We start from the raw sequence: 16,742 nt of genomic DNA on the forward strand, positions 1-16,742 counted from the left end.
GTAGACATAGAACAAGAGTCAAAGTCAAGGCCCGGGGGCCGGATCCGGCCCTCCTGATAATTTTATGTGGCCCTCCAGGACATTTTATTTTATTGTTATTAACTGCCTGATGTTATCTTGCACTCATTTCTAACTTTTCTAATTAAAAAAAAATCTATAAAATAAAATAATCAACCTAATTTAGGGTTTACATTGCTTTATTCTGGAATAATATTTCTGCCTTTTTATTATTTATAATTATGTTAAAAAGTTTTCAAATTTGGCATTCTTGTAGCTTTTTGGACTATTTTTTAATTACTAAGATTTTTTAGCCTATTTTGGAGTTTAACTAATATTTCAGCTACATGGCTAGCTGTTCTGGCTAATTTAGGATTTTTAAAAAACATTTTTTTAGGCAGGCTACTATTTACATGCTAGCTATTTGGCTAATTTAGGATCTTTTTAAAGTTTTTTAAGCTTTTAAGCTATTGTGAAGTTTAGCTATTATTTCAGCTACATGATAGCTGTTCTGGCTAATTTAGGATTTAAAAAAAACGTTTTTTTAGGCTCTTTTGTAGGTAGGCTACTATTTACATGCTAGCTGTTTTGGCTAATTTAGGCTTTTTTCCAGTTTTTTACGCTATTGTGAAGTTTTGCTATTATTTCAGCTACATGATAGCTGTTCTGGCTAATTTAGGATTTTTAAAAAACATTTTTTTAGGCAGGCTACTATTTACATGCTAGCTATTTGGCTAATTTAGGATTTTTTTTAAGTTTTTTAAGCTTTTAAGCTATTGTGAAGTTTAACTATTATTTCAGCAACATGATAGCTGTTTTGGCTAATCTATGTGTTTTTTTTGTTTGTTTTTTTAGGATATTTAGAAGTTTAGCTATTTTTTTCCAGCTACATGCTAGCTATTTTGGCTAACCTAAGTTTTTTTTAAGACTAATTTGGCATTTAGCTAATATTTTAGCTGGCTATCAGCTTCAGTGTTTTTAGCTATTAATTTCAGCTATCAGCACTAGCATCTTCAGCGGTCAAATTCAGCTTACAGCATTCACACAAGCATTAATGGAGGTAATGCTATATTTCTAGTTAATAATAATGTTAAAAAAGTTATGGTTATAGTTTTAAAAATGTAATTTAGAGTTTTCAATAAGAGTTTATCCTGTTCCGCCCACCACCCAAGGTGTGTTTTGGATTTTGAAGTAGAAATATTTGCTTAACTTTTGTGCTATCCTTGGCATGTTTACGTTAAAAGTAGGGTCATCTGGACCCCACAACACAGTGCGCTGAACTTTTTTTTCCAAGGATTTTTTTAGACATAAAATCCTGTCTGCCTTTGTCATGGGAGAGGTCACACCTCAATGTAAGGGTTAATATGCTCCAACTTTTTAAAAAGATGTAGAGAAAAAGGTAGAGTAAATGCCAGTGAGAGTGGAAATATTGAAGATTCCATCCCATCAGACGGCACATTTAGTTTTCAGTTCTCACCGTCTGTATCTTCCAGGGCTTGGATCATGTCCGGGTCCAGAGCTGTGCTCACCAGCATCTCCACGTAGCTCCTGAACATCTCCCTCATGGCACGGTTGTTTACTCCACCTTTTACTGGCACTGAGAGAACCAGATTTCCACTTACAGTTTTGAAGTTTATATTAAAAACAAATTTAAGTAAAAGTGATCTTACTTTCATTTTCACTAGGCGCCTCATCTGAGGAGTCAGATTCCGATGATGATGGTACTGATGAAGGTACATTCAGCCACTTCTTTCTCTTCTTAGGTGGAGGCTCTGCCTTCACCTTGGCTGGTTTGGATTTGGGAGGTCGCTCGGCCTTTTCCCTCTCCTTCCTCTCCACGGGTTTTTTGTCCTCCTTTGTCCTGGCCCGCTCTGTGGCGCCCGCGCGTTTTTCCACCTTCTCCTGCTTGGAGTGGACCCGCTTCTCCACCTTTTGCAGCGGCTGTAATCGCTTCTCCACCTTCTCGAGGGGCGGTGGCGGCGGCTGCTGCTGCTGCACTCGCTTCTCCACTTTTTCCTGCTGCTGCTGCACGCGGTTCTCCGCCTTCTCCTGCTGCAGCTGCATTCGCTTCTCCGCCTTCTCCTGCTGCAGCTGCATGCGCTTCTCTGCTTTTTCCTGCTGCTGCTGCAGACGCTTCTCCGCCTTCTCCTGCTGAAGCTGCGCCCGCTTCTCCACCTTCTCCTGCTGCGGCTGCACCCTCTTCTCCTCGTCCTCCCTGTCTTTGTCAGGATACCGTTCTCCCTCCTTCTCCTTGGGTTTTGGCACGACAGCTGGTACCTCGTTCCCCTCTCGGTGCTCCTTCGTTGTTTTGTTTTTTTCTCTCATTTCCCGCTGCACCAGCGGGCTCACTCGCTCCTCTTTCTCCCCAGCTTTTGGCGGCGCCTGAGTGGCAGGAGGAGACGCCATTCTGGGGAGAGACGGTCTTCTGAGGGACGAGAGACACCTTAATATGATCACACTAAACTCACAGCTTTATGTTAAGATAATTCCCAGAAATAATAAATTACCTGAGGGCAGGAGCAGCCCGGCGCCACGGTCTTCGGGAACACACTCGGACGTAGTCTTTCTTGTTGACGTTTTCCAGAAACTTCACGTATATTCGCTGATACCGCCTCTTTGCATCTCCAAAGTAGCCGAGATACTACACCCGCCAAAAAATAATCCCAAAGATATTCAATCAGCATAAAATAAACATAAAGCTGTACAGATTTGGTTTGTCGCTGCGGTTAACTCACGTTGCTTGTGGCACAGAACTGTCTCTGTCCATCTTTGATCTCTGGGCTGAACTTCTGCAGCAAAGCTTTCTGCACCCTCCAGATGGGTGGAGGCTCACGGCCCGTCTGCAGAGCCAACTGAGCACAAACACACACAAAGTTGGTCATTTGCTCCTTTGTGGTGAGCAGAGTTGGCATGAGTTCATTCAAAATTAATCAGCCCGTCTGATTCCCAATATCCACCTGTTTACGTCCTTTCCCCTAGCTTACAGCTCCTCACACCCCCCAACCTAACATTACCGGTGTGACAAAACTGGCGAGCAATATTGGAGCTAACCAGCTGTACAGTTTTGAGCCACATGCTAGCTCGGATGAGAAAGATCCATTTGTCTGCTAGTGCTGGGCAATATGACGATAAATATCGTGTAGGCGATAGAAAAGTGTCTATCGTGCAATTTCTCTTGTACTGTTTTTACTTGTTGATTTTTATTGCTGAACTGCAAAAGTGTGTTTTTCTACTTAGAAACTTAAAACTTTTGAAAACTAAAAAAATAATTCTCATTTGTGACAATTCAGTTACATGTTAATAAAAAAACAGTCCGAAAAAAGGTAAACGATAACAATTTTTTTCATTGTTTTTAGAATATAAGTGAAAACATACTTTATTGTGGTAAATCATGATATATATCATTATTGCGATGTAAAATAATTTATATTGTGATATCAGTTTTTTCTATATTGCCCAGCACTAGTAGCTTTTATGGCAAACTTTGTCCAACTGCATTTTTTATTATTTATTTATGTATTATTTACAATAATTTGAAAGGAGAAGCTCCAACAATTGTTCTGCCTCTCCTGGAGGGCGATTCAGTTTGACCACTAGGTGGCGATCACGCTATACCTTATTCCAAAAGAAGACAACAGTGTGAGCAAAAAACTGTATTTTAGACCACAAATGTTTACTTTAAATAATATTTCCTTAGATGAGTTTGGAAAATTCATGCCTGTGAGTTTATAAAGATGTTCATTTAGTCAGCAATATTTGTTAAGGTCAACCAAGCGTTAGCATCAGCCGTCCTATGGGAAATTCCATTATACGTTAGCATCAAGCTAGCAGACTTTAGGTTTCTGCGTTAGATCGATCTCTGCTTTTATGGATGGATTATTGATCTATTTAGCTTACATCGATTAATTGATTTTTTTAACCCAGCCCTATTGATTGTGCATCAGGATAGGACAGAGCAGCTTGAAGCTCTCGCATACCTTTAGAGTTCGAATGTCTTCAACTCGAACCACAAACTCGTCCCTTTCTCTGAAGATCCCCTCTCCTCCGCTCTCACTTTCGTCATCCTCACTCTCTCCAACAATGGCGGCATCTTCCTGCTTCTGGGCGAGGTGCAGTGAGGTGATCTTTGGAGCGGGGGGTTCTTCGGGGGAGGCGGGAGATGCTGGGGACTCCGGCGATGGCAAAGGAGACTCCTTTACAGTGGAGGTTGGAGGTGGAGAGGAGGCAGGAGGAGAAGTGGCCGGCTCAGGAGGAGCAGGAGGAGCAGCGGCGGTGGTGGCGGTTGGGGGGAGTGATGGAGAAAGGGATTTTGAAGTGGCGGGGCTTGGAGGTTGTGAAACCTCCTGTGGGTCCTCTGGTCGGGGTAAAGGTGAAGGGAGCGAGAGAGGAGGAAGGGGGGAATGGGACGGAGAGGAGGAAGAAGCAGGAGATGGAGGAGCAGAGGTAGGTTCTGGAGTTGCAGGTTCTGGTGGAATCTCAGGTAGAGGCGCTGGAAGGAAAAAGAAAAACATGAATAAACTAATAAGTGAACATGTTATAGTAAAAGAATCGACTTCACATCCTACCATCAAGTTTCGGAGGTCCCAGAGTTTCAAGTTGCGGTTCCCTCTCTTCTGTCATTTCACCATCTTCCTCCCGCTCCGTGCATTTCTCCTCCTCGATCTCCTCCTCCTTGTTGTCCTCCATCTCCTCGTCTTCCGGCTGAAGGAGGTGCGGTTCATTGGACTGCGGCTGCATGTGTGGCGTGTTCACGGCCGGCTGCGGACTCAACGTGGGAGGCTGCATTATGGGGGTAAGGGGTGGCTGCGCGGGCTGAGGGGGAGGAGGAGGAGGAGCCAATGGAGGCTGGAGGTTTGAGCTTATCTGGGGAGTGTCGTACAGAGCGGAGATGGCCGAGGAGATGCTCTTCTGGAGGTCCTGGTTCTTTCCAACCGAGTCTTCCTCATCCGAGGAGAACGAGGGCAAAGTCTCCAGGTTCCTCTTCAGCTCGTCTTCTAAGCGCTTGGGGCTGGGACAGCTGCCCAAAGCGAGCCCCCCGTTACCCTCACTGTCGCCAAACGGAGGTGGAGGTGGTGGGGGAGGTGGTGCAGGAGAGAGAGGGCGCAAACCCCCCGCTTTACATGGCGACGTTTCAACGTTGTCAGGTTCCATTCCTGGAGAGATGTCCAACCCTGGAGGCCGCTTCCCTGTTTTAAGGAAGTCCAGGAATGAAGCAACAAAGCCGGCTTTGGACTCGGAGTCCCTCTCATCTCCCTGGAAGAAAAAAAAAAAAAACACAGAATAGAAAATGTTACCCAGTTTGCAGAGATTCACTACATCACTGCAGGAAAATCCTCCTTCCTCCTTTACCCGCTCTTCTAGTCCATCTTCATCCATTCCTTCACTTATCATCTGACTTTTGGGTTTGTTCTTATCCTGGCTTCTGGTGCTTTCGGCACTGCAGGGGGGTCCGGGGCTTAAACCGAGGGAGGGAGCTGAGCCAACCGAGCCGTCTGACAAAGCAGGGTCAGTGCCAGACAGAGAGTCTGTCCTCAGCAAGGCATCCGAGGACGACAGGGAGGAAATCGGTAACTTGATCTGAAAAGGAAAAGAAAATAAATAAATCCGATTACACATTCTCTAATGTTGCATAATGTAAATAACTAGCATCAAAGACTAAGAGGTTGAGCAAACAGTGATTTTTAAAAATGCTATATACATACACAATAAATAAATAATTTAAAAAATGTAATAAAAATAAACAAAAAAATAAAATAACATACAAATATAAACTTAAAGCATAATACAAATAAATAAAATTAACATAAAATTAAAAAAATAAAAAAATAACTTAATTAAAAAAAATACCAAAACAAAATAATGATGCATCTCTTTCCCCAAATTTCCAGCACTAAACATCACATTATACTGGATTCAGACAACTGGAGACCAGCTGCTAATTTCTATAAGTAGCTGAATAGTTCAAAAAGAAGTAGTAAATAAATTAATGATGACGTTCACATCTTTTATTTAAAAATCTATTAAACTTCTTAAAAATCTAAATTATTTATAGCATTACATCTCTGTTTAGTTGGAAGTAATGAAATCTGCATTTATTGAAGAAAAAAAAAACAAAAGGAATTAAAAAAAAAAATTAATAAAAATAATTCTTAATATTAAAATTTCAAAACTATAAATCCACAGAGTAACAAAAAAAATTGCTGAAGCATTTCATGGTCTTGTGGATTTATTTTCGTGCAATTTTACACGCTTTCTTTCTTATTTTTGTAGCACATTGTGTTCTGCATCCTGATTGGCTGTAGACCTTGCCAATCAATCTCCTCAGTGCTGTGTTGGCTGCACAGCTTTCCAAACGTACATAAATCTTTCATAAATCTCAAGGAGATTTTTAGTTTTGTTGTATAAAACTGGACTTATTTTTCTACAAAAGGTTGGAATTTGAGAGTTTAAGAGGGAAAATGTTCATGCTTGTCTGAGTGAAGCTTATAAAGTGTGTAGTGAAGATCTATAATCCTGCAAATTTCACCTATTGTAGGTTATTTTTAGACTGTAACCCCTGCAATAAAAGAGGAAACCCTGTATGCTCTACTACCGGATTTTCACTGATTAACTTCTACTTGTTAGTCTTTTTTTAAACATTCTGCTTCATCGTCAAACACATATAGTTTGTGTGATCCCATGTTCTTGACACTGACCTTGAGAGGTGGGATGGGCTCATGCTGTTGGGGTTGGTGATGGAGCTGCTGCTGCTGATGGAGGTGATGGGAGTGCATCTGCTCTTGGTCTTTCCCGCTCATCTCCATGTACATGTCCTCCCTCCTTCCTCCTCTACCCCTGCTTCCTCGGCCCCGGCCTCTTCCCCTTCCTTCGACGCTGAACCCGCCTCCGACTGACGTTCCACCCATGTCCCCCAGCATGCCACGTGGGGTGTAGGGCTCGGGCATGGGGCGGATGCGGGGTCTGCCCCGTGGCCTCGGAGGGCCCTCTCTTTTGGGCCTCGTGGGCTTTCGTCCTCTTTTCTTGGGTCCATCTGGTGGCAGGATGGAGTGAGAACCCATGGAGGAGTAACCAGAGGAGTGGTAGAAGTCGATGTCACTCATTAAAGGGCTAAGGGATCCACCTCCGCCTCCCTTTCTACAACTGGACACTAGATCTGGTAGTAGGTCAGGCAGCCTGCGACTGTTCAGCCGGATGTCCGCCGGCTGGTCAGCCTTATCCTCGTCGTCCTCAAATTCGTATTCTTGAGCGTAACTCTTCTTGGGCAATGTGTTCGGGTCCCGCCGCTCTTTCAGAAGATGAAAGGAGCTGGATTTGAGAAGCTTTTTAGGACGAGACGAGCAGAAGATTGGGGACTGGAGGCCACCAGAACCGGTTCCTGAGTTTGTTCCTCCAGGTCCAGAAGACAGTTTCGCTCCAGAGTTGTTTGGACCAGCGGTATTGGAGCCCATCCCCATGGCTGGGCCCTGGGACTGGATTAAACCCAGCTGCTCGGTGTTGACTGTAGATGGAAGCTCGTGTGTTTTAAGAGAATCCAGATCCAGAGTCATAGTGTTGTTGCTGGGTTCTTCAAGGCCATGACAGTATGGCTCATAACCCTGATCTCCACCATGGTGACCCATTAGGTCGTAGCTAGGTCCGCTGCCTCCACCAGCACCCCCTCCGCTCTGTCCGGCTTTCATAGAATCCAGTCCTTCTCGCCCGGTGTGGCCCTCGTTCATCTCTTCCTGGCCCGGTCCCCCACCCCCTGCGCAGCTTGACTTGTAGTCCTCGGCACAAAACATGTCCTCCATTCCGGGAAAAAAGGAGCGATCCTCATCCTGGAGGAGAGAGTCTGGGAAGCAGATAGAAGTGAGGGGAACAAAGCGGTTGCTCTGCTGGTTCTGGTCCGCTTTCTCCACGGGGCTGACGGTGTCAAACTGATGCTGTTCCGAGCGTTGCTGCTCCATCTGGCTCTGCTGAGAGGCGAGTTGGCTGGAGAGCGGTTGCTGCGGGTCGGACTGAGGTTGGGAGTGGGCCGAGGCGGATGGAGGGGGAATGTGGTGGGAGTGAGGGTGGTGGGAGTGGGTCGCTTGATGCTGAGAGCTCTGGTGCTGTTGCTGTTGCGCGTGATGCTGTGAAAGGTGGTGCATGTGAGACGGCGTGGACAGGCCCATGTCCGGCTCGGTGAGGAAGGAGTGGAGTTCGGAGGCGGAGTGTTGCTGGGGGTGGTGGTGAGGCGGGTGCTGCCGCGGGGGTTCCTGCTGCTGCCTGTGGCGCTCGCCGTTTCCCCCGCTCCTCCCTGCGCTGCCCGGTCCCCCACGTCGGTCATCTGCGACACCAACGTCTGAGTTGGATGTTTGGGAAAGGGAGCGCTCCAGCATATCCAGAGAGGAGACCACGGAGCTCTGCTTGACCTGGCTCTGCTCGTGTGGATGCGGTCCGTGGTTATAGTGAGCCGCTGCCACTTCTAAAGCCTGGGACTGCAGCTGGAGTTGGAGCTGCGTGGTTTGGGACTGAGACGGAGCTTGATGCTTACTCGATCCGAGTCGACCACCAGTGCTCTCCATGACAGCTTGCTGCTGACTTATTGAGTGCTGCTGCTGCGAATGGGAGTCCATTTTATGGTGCTGTTGGTGCTGAGAATGGGAATCGATTTTGTGGTGCTGCGGGTGCTGATGGGAGTCCATCTTCTGGTGTTGTTGGTGTTGGGAGTGGGAGTCCATTTTGGGGTGTTGCTGATGTTGCCGGTGAGATTCCATCTTGTGGTGCTGCTGCTGATGAGGCTCCAGCTTGTTGCGCGTGGTGTGGGACAGCACCGACTGGAGCAGGTGCGGCGGCTGACGGGACTGGTCGGTAGGAGAGTCCATCAGGGACTGACCTTGGGACTGAGAATGCTGCTGCTGGAGTTCGGGAGTTTTCCGAGGATATGGGATTTCGGCGCGCTCTTGCGACTTCTTTTGGAGGTCGATTTGGGTGTGAGGGGGCATCTGTGAATGTGAAGTCACATGCTGACTGTGTGAGGAGTGCTGGGGGCCGAGGGAGTGCTGGCTGTACGGATCACCTCGACCATAGTGGACGACAGAACCGAGGTTGTCGTGGTGATGAAGATGCGAGTGGACTTGCTCTGTGCTGCCTCTTCCGCTGCTGCTTCTGCTGCTGCCAACCGTCCTCTCGTTCCTTTGCTGCTGCGGCGGCTGTTGGTGATGATGTTGGTGCTGCTGTTTCTTTAGTGACATCTCCAGCTGGTTGTCCAGCCCCGAGATGGACCCTGAAGAACCTGCGTTTCCTACTCCAGCAGCAGTTGTGGCACTGTGAGTACGTATGACACTCTGAGGGTGGTACCTTTCCTCCGAGGTCTTACCCATGTCATAGCTCATCCCTTTGCCTGAGTCACTACTAGACGGTACTGACTGGGGCGGAGGCTGGGTTTGTTGAGACTGCTGCTGAGACTGCTGCTGAGGGTGGTGATGGGCCGACTGAGGAGCAGGACTCGCCTGAGCTTGGAGCAAATGCTGAATCAAGAACTCGTCTTCGTCGTCGACCTCATCCTGGGATCTCTGGGAGCCCACCCCTAACAAGGAAGCATCTGGCTTTGCTTTGGATGATGAGGAATGATATGGCTGCGGCTGGGAGGCGGGGCCTCTGGTATCAGGGAAGCCCTGTGGGGAGGCTAGGAACGGGGGCGACAGAACTGAAGATATGTATTTGTTTGAACCTGCGCCACCTGGAGACTGGGTGGCACACGTGGGAACGGGGGAGTGCAATCCTGGACGTATGATGCCTGAGTTGCCTGACGGGGAAGGGCTGGAGTCTGGAATATGATAAGAGCCTCCTCCGCTACCTCCCCCACCTCTCTCAGCGCTCATACTATTTCCTGTTGCTCCTCCAGACCCAGAGTTTCCACTCCCTGCTCCACTGCTGCTCCCTCCTCCAGACGCTCCGCTTCCAGACGAACCACTTGATCTCAAAAGGGCGGGAGAATGGCCAGGAGCCCCGTACCCCAGCGAAGGGCTACCAGCTCCACCAAGAGAGGATGGAAGGGATCCATAAGCAGAATCAGCTCCATACATATCTGTGGAGTACGACTGGCCTCTTCCTCCTAGACTCCCATAGCCTTTTCCACCAGCGCCAGAGCTTAGATCTTGAGCTTGGGGAGAGCTGAAGCCTCCATAGGACTGAGCTAGGTGGGATGTAGGGGGCTGATTAGGAGAATACGACTGCGTCTGTTGGGGAGGAGTTTGCCCAGTAAGAGCAGAGGTAGGAGTCTTTACTGGGGGGACAGGAGAGCCGTAGCCGGAGAGGCAGGATTTAGGAAGAGACTGTGGGGCTGGAGTGGAGGCAGTGGACTGCTGCTGCTGCTGCTGGGGTGCAGGTGGAGGCGGAGCCGGCTGAGGAGGCGGCTGCTGCCTAGAAGGAGCTGCCGTGGAGCTGGAGGTGGGAATGGAGTTTGAAGGATGCGACCCTGAAGTGGCCGATGAAGAGGACGAGGATGAGGAAGTGGAGGAAGCAGAGGGCGGGGTGTGGGGAGTTCTTGAAGATGATGCCGAACTGCCAGAAGAATAGCCACTGCTCGAGCTGCTTTTGGTACCCTTTCCAGCGGAGGAAGAGGAGGAGGAGGAGGAATAGGCTGGCTGGATGATTGGCCGATACTGCTCAGTACGAGAGGGCGCCTTGTGGTCAGACGACGGGCTCTGGTCGCCTAGTGGGCTGCAGGAAAGCCCGGCGTGCCTGTGGTGGGTGGCGATTTGCTGGTACCCTGCCCCTCCACAGCCGAGATAGTGCTGCAGAGAGTGGGCGGCAGAGGACGAGAGCTGTGACTGAGTTGGCGTGGGGCGCTGATAGTGCTTAATGACGCTGTCCTGCCGAGGCACAGTTCTTTCCTGAGCCGAGTTAGACTGGGACTGAGACTGAGGCTGGGGCTGAGCTGAGGAAAAGACTGACGGATTATACAGCTGCGAGGATTGATCCTGCAGCTGTGACGACAGCAGATTGAACTGGTGTGACTGCAAGTGCCTGGCAGACGATGCCTGGGCTGACGTGGCACCCGTAGGATCCTGGCTGCCTCTGTACGCAGCTGCAGCAGCACCCTGTGAGGACAGGAGTCTATCAAAACCCAGGCTGGACTGGGAGGGGGCTTTGATGTGCAGCAGGGGATCGTGTGGGGACAGGAGGCCGTTGGACGTGGGACTAAATGTGGGTGTGTCTTGGAGGGAAAGGGAGGCGGCGGGGAAAGAGCGGCTGGAGAAGGATGCTGGATGTTGATAGGCTGACAGAGCTGAAGAGGAAGGGAAGGACCCGGAGCCAGGAAGGGCTCCAGAGATGAAGAGTTCGGGAGGAGCAGGCGTGTGCATCGCTGTTAGGAAAAGGAAAACATTGCAAAATTACACAACTTAATCAGTCAAATGTCATTAAAAAACAAAATATTACAGTTAAAAGTAGAGTTATGCAGCCAAAATGGTTTTGCTTTATAAAATAAATTTGAGTGTCAGTTTGAGAAACAACCCCACCTGTCTGCCAAGATGGCGTCCGGAATTGGGAGAGAAGAGACGAGGCGGAAGGTGGAGGCTGAGGACCTCGGGACTCCAGAGCTGAAATCAGATTCATCACGGAGGCATCGGGGGCAGAGGGGCTAGCGTGGTGAAGGCCGGTGTCAAAAAGCCCAGACAGACCTAAACGCAAAGGAAATTTTTGCAAATTAAAAACACATTTTTAAAAGCTAAATTAACAATGCACAAGTATTATATTATAAAAACATGGAAAATTCCAGCTGTACTCATACATATATTAAACATGGATGCTAAAAAACAATTAAATCAATAAGAGTGAAATGAACTATAGGGTCCAATTCATCAGTGCTAATCTTTTGAGGCCTGGCTGGAGAGATGCCATAATTCATAGCCGTGGTCCCTTACGGTCGTGACACGAAAGGTATGACATTTATCTTACCCAAACTCCGTCCAGCTGCTCCCCAAGCTCCGCCTTGGCCAGAGCTCCCTGGGTGGTGATTGGTGGCATAGCCCTGCAGAGGGTGTGGGGTGGCATAGGCTTGACGGTGAAGGAGCTCAGACTCAGGGTGGGATGATCTGGAACTCCCATATACAAGACTAGGAGGAGAGGAGAGATGGGGATTGTTACCGTGTCACCGATGTCAGAAGAAATGGGACAAAAATTATGTACAAAAAAAACAAACTAGACTAAAAAGTATAATTTTAAATTAATTTGATTCAAAACATCCTAATTGATGAAAACTCGTCATGCAGGGTGAGGACTTATTATTAAAGAATGCTACTCTTGCTGGCTAATTATAATTAATTGCTTTACTATTGGTGCACAGCAGTCTAATCACCTGATACCATTCACTAAAATCAATGATTAGTTAATTTATAATAACCTTACAAAGATATTTTAACATCTTTTTCTGAATATTATTATGACAAGATAATTCATTTTACTTTCAAAATATCAGATGAAATGCGTGACTAGATAGGATGTTAGCATCCATGCTTCTGATAGCATCGTTTAGCTCCAGCAGAATTGCAGAGACTAGGCCTAAAACCCAGATCTTCCGCATGAATAAAGCATGAGTGCAATTTAACTGCACAGTGAGATCCAAATGGAAAAACACACAAATTTAAATTAAAAAAGCAAACATGAACGATTTACATAACGCTAATTGTTGTGATGATGTTGCTAACAACTGGATCGTGCAGATCGACGCAAATGCATGCTAACCTGCTTAGGGAAAACAGCGATTATTAGCCGTTTTCTAGTCACATGAACCATTTTAGTTTGTGAATATAATGCATAAAATCTTATATTTTAATAGTGCATTGACAGTAAGAGAAAAGGAAACGATGTTTGCGCGTGAAGGCCTCAAACAGTCTCCTGCAGCACAACGCTAGCTTGTCGGCTAATTCGAAGCTAAAAGACAAAGCTACCTGAAAAGGTCCAGCTAGATTCCTTCATCATTTATTATTGTAGTTATTATTTTCTTGCATTAAAACGACTGATTCATATTATTATGAATGCTTGAATTGGAATAGCATGTTGGCTGCAAGACAGATTTGAGGGCTGCTGTTTTATGCAAATGAACTCAAACCAAGCAGAACACCAATTATCAAAATCACGCGTGAGGATGATAAAAATAAATGATAATAATAATAATAATAAAAATCAGTGGATCCCACAAACATCCTGATCTCATCCCCCCACCGTTCACATCAGTTCATCATGTTGATGTCTGTCAGGGGGGTGTGATGGGGTCTGCTGCGTCTGCACTCTTAGCTCGTCTTATCAATTCAATGAATGTAGCTATCAGGGTCTGTGTACAGGCCTGCACACGGGGAACAATAATTCCAATGGACACTCCAGACATCCCCACCTCCACCCCACTTGGTCCACCTAAAAAACCCCACGTCTGTCAATCACATTCAATTCCTTTTCTCCACCCCGCCCACCCCCACACACTCACCCATTACTGTTTATAACAATATTACTATGCATCTATTTGGATGACAATGCATTACGCATAATGTGGAGCCGTGGGGGCTACACGGAAAGCCAAAGGCAGTTGATCGTTCACATGGGTCCCAGCACCGTATTACTGATGCATGCACATTGTCTGAATCCAATGCATACCTTGCTTTTGCCGTTCTGTCGTAACTCCATCCTGCTCCTGCGCCCAAATCACCGAATCCTGTTCCCGGGTAATTTCTATCCATTTATCTTGGTTTACAGCGCGCGTGCTGAGGATCAAAGCAACGCGACCGTCGCTGGGCACGATTCGGAAAAAAATCCAGTCTTTCCCGTTCTTGTTTTTAGGCTATTTTCCCCGGTTTCATAAGCAAGTCCTCAGGAGTGGAAAACAGCATATTGAAAGAGAAATGGTGGGGAGGAGGAGAAAGCTGGATGAAAAAAAGAGGGGGGTCTACGGGGTTATAATCCAACCACCTCTAAAAAAAGCCACTCTTTCTCCTTTTCCTGCGCCCTTCGCGTTTATCATTTCCACGAATGCAAATCTTTTCTCGAATTGGTCACGGTCATGATGAAGGTGCCGCGGTTTTGGTCGGTGATGGGCGAATTGCTTTCAAACATTTGACTTGAATGCGTCCTTTTTCCACCGACTCTCCTCCCCTTTCTTTAGCCTAGTTCGGGCTTTGCTGCTAGCTCCACGAAATATAGCTGTCGACGGGCCACGTTGATAGCAATCATTCCCTCACGGGTAGCGAAAGAAATCCTCGATTTGAAAATCTCCCACTCTCTCCTTTTTTTCCCCCTCTTTGAATGCAAATCGTTCCCACCCCCCTCCGGAGCAGAGCTGTGGGTTAGCAGCAGATGCTAGCTGTCAGTAACGACGCATCAAAATAAAACTGGGCTGCCTTTTAATTTCCAAAATTCGCGCTCCCTTTTTAATAGTTAAACCGTTTTAGCGAACGCGTTGTCAACACTAGATATAATACCCCCGGAATACGTGAAAAAAACGACCCCAAAAGCGAGAAAGTCTACAGAAAGCAGGCCGCGTTTTAATATTTTTTACTCATTTTCCTCCGGAGACGCCATTTTTTGATGGCGGCTAGCCGCTGTCTGTCCTCCCTCTCCCCTCTCCGTATCTAGACTCAGTCAGTGTCTGCTTTGACCTCCATTCACCGGCTATCACTACGCCACCAGCTAGGATTACTTTTCCATATTTCCATCCCTTTGATGTGGAAAAATTTCTGCTAGGAAAAAAAATCACCTGCTCTCCATATATGCTGCGATTTGTCAAGATGCATTCGAGTGCACGCTGAAAAATCATGTAATAAACAGATTTGTTGGCCTCCACGCCGTTTAGTTGGCAATTTGATATCAGATTCTTCAGGAGGAAGTAATTTTTCCCCACAACTGATTTATTTATTATTTTGCGTTCTATTTTGTAACTGGTTTAAGTGGATTTTAACCTATTTAAATTAAAAATTAGCACGTCACCGTCCAAATGACTAAAATAGTTAAGGTACTTTTGATTTTGTCCTACAGAATTAAACAACCCAATAAAATCATATTAAAGGAGAATTTTCAGAGAGAATAATGTGGTATTACATCAGCCACAACACACTGTTGGTAAACCACAAGGAAGATAGTTGCACAAAGCATACAATTGAGACAGCAAAAAAGCACAATAGGGCCAATATTAGGCCCATTTAATTGAATAAAATAATCTCATATATATATATATATTTTTGTTTTAGCAAAATATGCAATAAATAAATAAAAATACATGTAAAGGGGAAAAATAAATGAGACCCAGAATCTAAAAATATGCAATTTAAGCTTGATCTGTTGTTAAAATCCTCGAAATTAGACTGTAAATAAATAAAGGCTTTAATTTTAACAAATAAAATTCGCTATAAGAAGATATTATTTTTTTTGGAAAGATTATTACTCCCCCCCCCCCACAATTTTTTTTATTACACATTATAGTCATAGAAGAACATTCACAAGAACTAAAAAGAATATTTTCTTTAACTTAGGATTCCTTATTTGGCAACATGGAAGCCAATTAATGAGTGTGCGTCTGACCCCTAGTGGACAATTCAGAAATTACACCAAACAGGACTTTTTAAGAAAGGTAATTTTTAACCTTCTTTCAACACTAAAACAATGCAAACTTCTGTCTTACTCTTATAAGCATATTTACCTATGAATTACTTTAATCTCATTAAACTCCAACATTTTAAAATAGTGATTGGTATTGTGGTAATGTCATTTAAAATCATGTAATTTGATATATTTTTGCCATCCTGGAGTATGGTAGTTTGAAATACTCATATTTTCATAAAGAATAACAATTATTTTATTCTGTAATAACATTTGTTACAAAATCTTATTCAGTAATGTATTGTTGAAACAGACGACTTTGACAAAGAATGCAAATTAAAAAGAATCATTGCAATAAATAAAAATTGATTTGATTAAATTGCATGTAACCATGGACCTGAATTTGTTTTACATTTTGTTTATAGAAATGATTGTATTTGTTGTGTTTAAAATGCTATTTACCTGTGAAAATAGGAGAGGATAAACTAATGTATATGTTTAGACTTGACTTAGTTTTGGTTTTATTACAATCTCACAATTGTACTTTTTTATTTTCTAGGATTTAACTTAATTTTTATGTAGATTTAGTACATATCCAACATATGCTGTAATAGAAATATGACATGACAGAAGTAGGAGAGTACTATTTTGTTCAAAATCTCTATGAATGATCGTCTAAATGTCTGTGTACTCCTGAGCACAAGCCAAATTGATTTTTTAAAATAAAATTATATGATGTTTTTCTCTTTAGAGTCTTAAAGCATATTTTATCTGCTACCTTTAGTCTTTAAGGGGGGAGTTAACAAATATTTCATTCATTTTATCTTAAACTAACAAAGGACTCTAAAACAAAGGTGGAAGAGCCTGAAAACCCTTTAGCTTGGTCACCTGCAGTGAGCATTCAAGGATCTTGTAGGAGACCTTTGTAATGCTTAATTGTTTACTAAAAAGGTCAGCTTTGTCTCTAATCATTGTAAGGACAAAAGGACATAAAAGAGGATTTAAGGAATTTTAATTAATTTCCCCAATAAATCAGGTTGATGTAAAGGAAGGAAAACATATTTTGTTTTTTTTAATTCTGTGAATTTTCCCTCGTCCTTAAGTCGCTGTAGACTACTATATTTCTTTTCATGTTGATCGGTGTTGTCACTTAAATGTAACTCTCAAAACTAATTTCCTTTATGTCAAATTCT

At 44.9% G+C, this 16,742-nt stretch overlaps 1 protein-coding gene across 2 annotated transcripts in view; it reads right to left on the bottom strand.

Annotated features, from left to right (window-relative positions):
- prr12a (proline rich 12a) overlaps positions 1 to 14,761 on the bottom strand; it is an 18,170-nt gene extending 3,409 nt beyond the window's left edge. The window contains exons 1-11 of one of the 2 annotated variants that reach the window (XM_024284731.2): positions 13,615 to 14,761; positions 11,923 to 12,080; positions 11,484 to 11,645; positions 6,693 to 11,329; positions 5,347 to 5,574; positions 4,563 to 5,250; positions 3,975 to 4,486; positions 2,733 to 2,849; positions 2,505 to 2,638; positions 1,668 to 2,419; positions 1,475 to 1,594 (exon numbers count right to left, since the gene is read on the bottom strand). In XM_024284731.2, the coding sequence (XP_024140499.1) occupies positions 1,475 to 1,594; positions 1,668 to 2,419; positions 2,505 to 2,638; positions 2,733 to 2,849; positions 3,975 to 4,486; positions 4,563 to 5,250; positions 5,347 to 5,574; positions 6,693 to 11,329; positions 11,484 to 11,645; positions 11,923 to 12,080; positions 13,615 to 13,697 (7,591 nt within the window). In that variant the 5' untranslated portion in view covers positions 13,698 to 14,761. Of the gene's footprint in view, positions 1 to 1,474; positions 1,595 to 1,667; positions 2,423 to 2,504; positions 2,639 to 2,732; positions 2,850 to 3,974; positions 4,487 to 4,562; positions 5,251 to 5,346; positions 5,575 to 6,692; positions 11,330 to 11,483; positions 11,646 to 11,922; positions 12,081 to 13,614 lie in introns of both variants that reach the window. The other variant, XM_024284730.2, reaches the window with a different exon arrangement.
- Between the last annotated feature and the right edge of the window lie 1,981 nt (positions 14,762 to 16,742).

Source organism: Oryzias melastigma, linkage group LG19, assembly GCF_002922805.2.
Source record: "Oryzias melastigma strain HK-1 linkage group LG19, ASM292280v2, whole genome shotgun sequence".
Classification (NCBI taxonomy): Eukaryota; Metazoa; Chordata; class Actinopteri; order Beloniformes; family Adrianichthyidae; genus Oryzias; species Oryzias melastigma.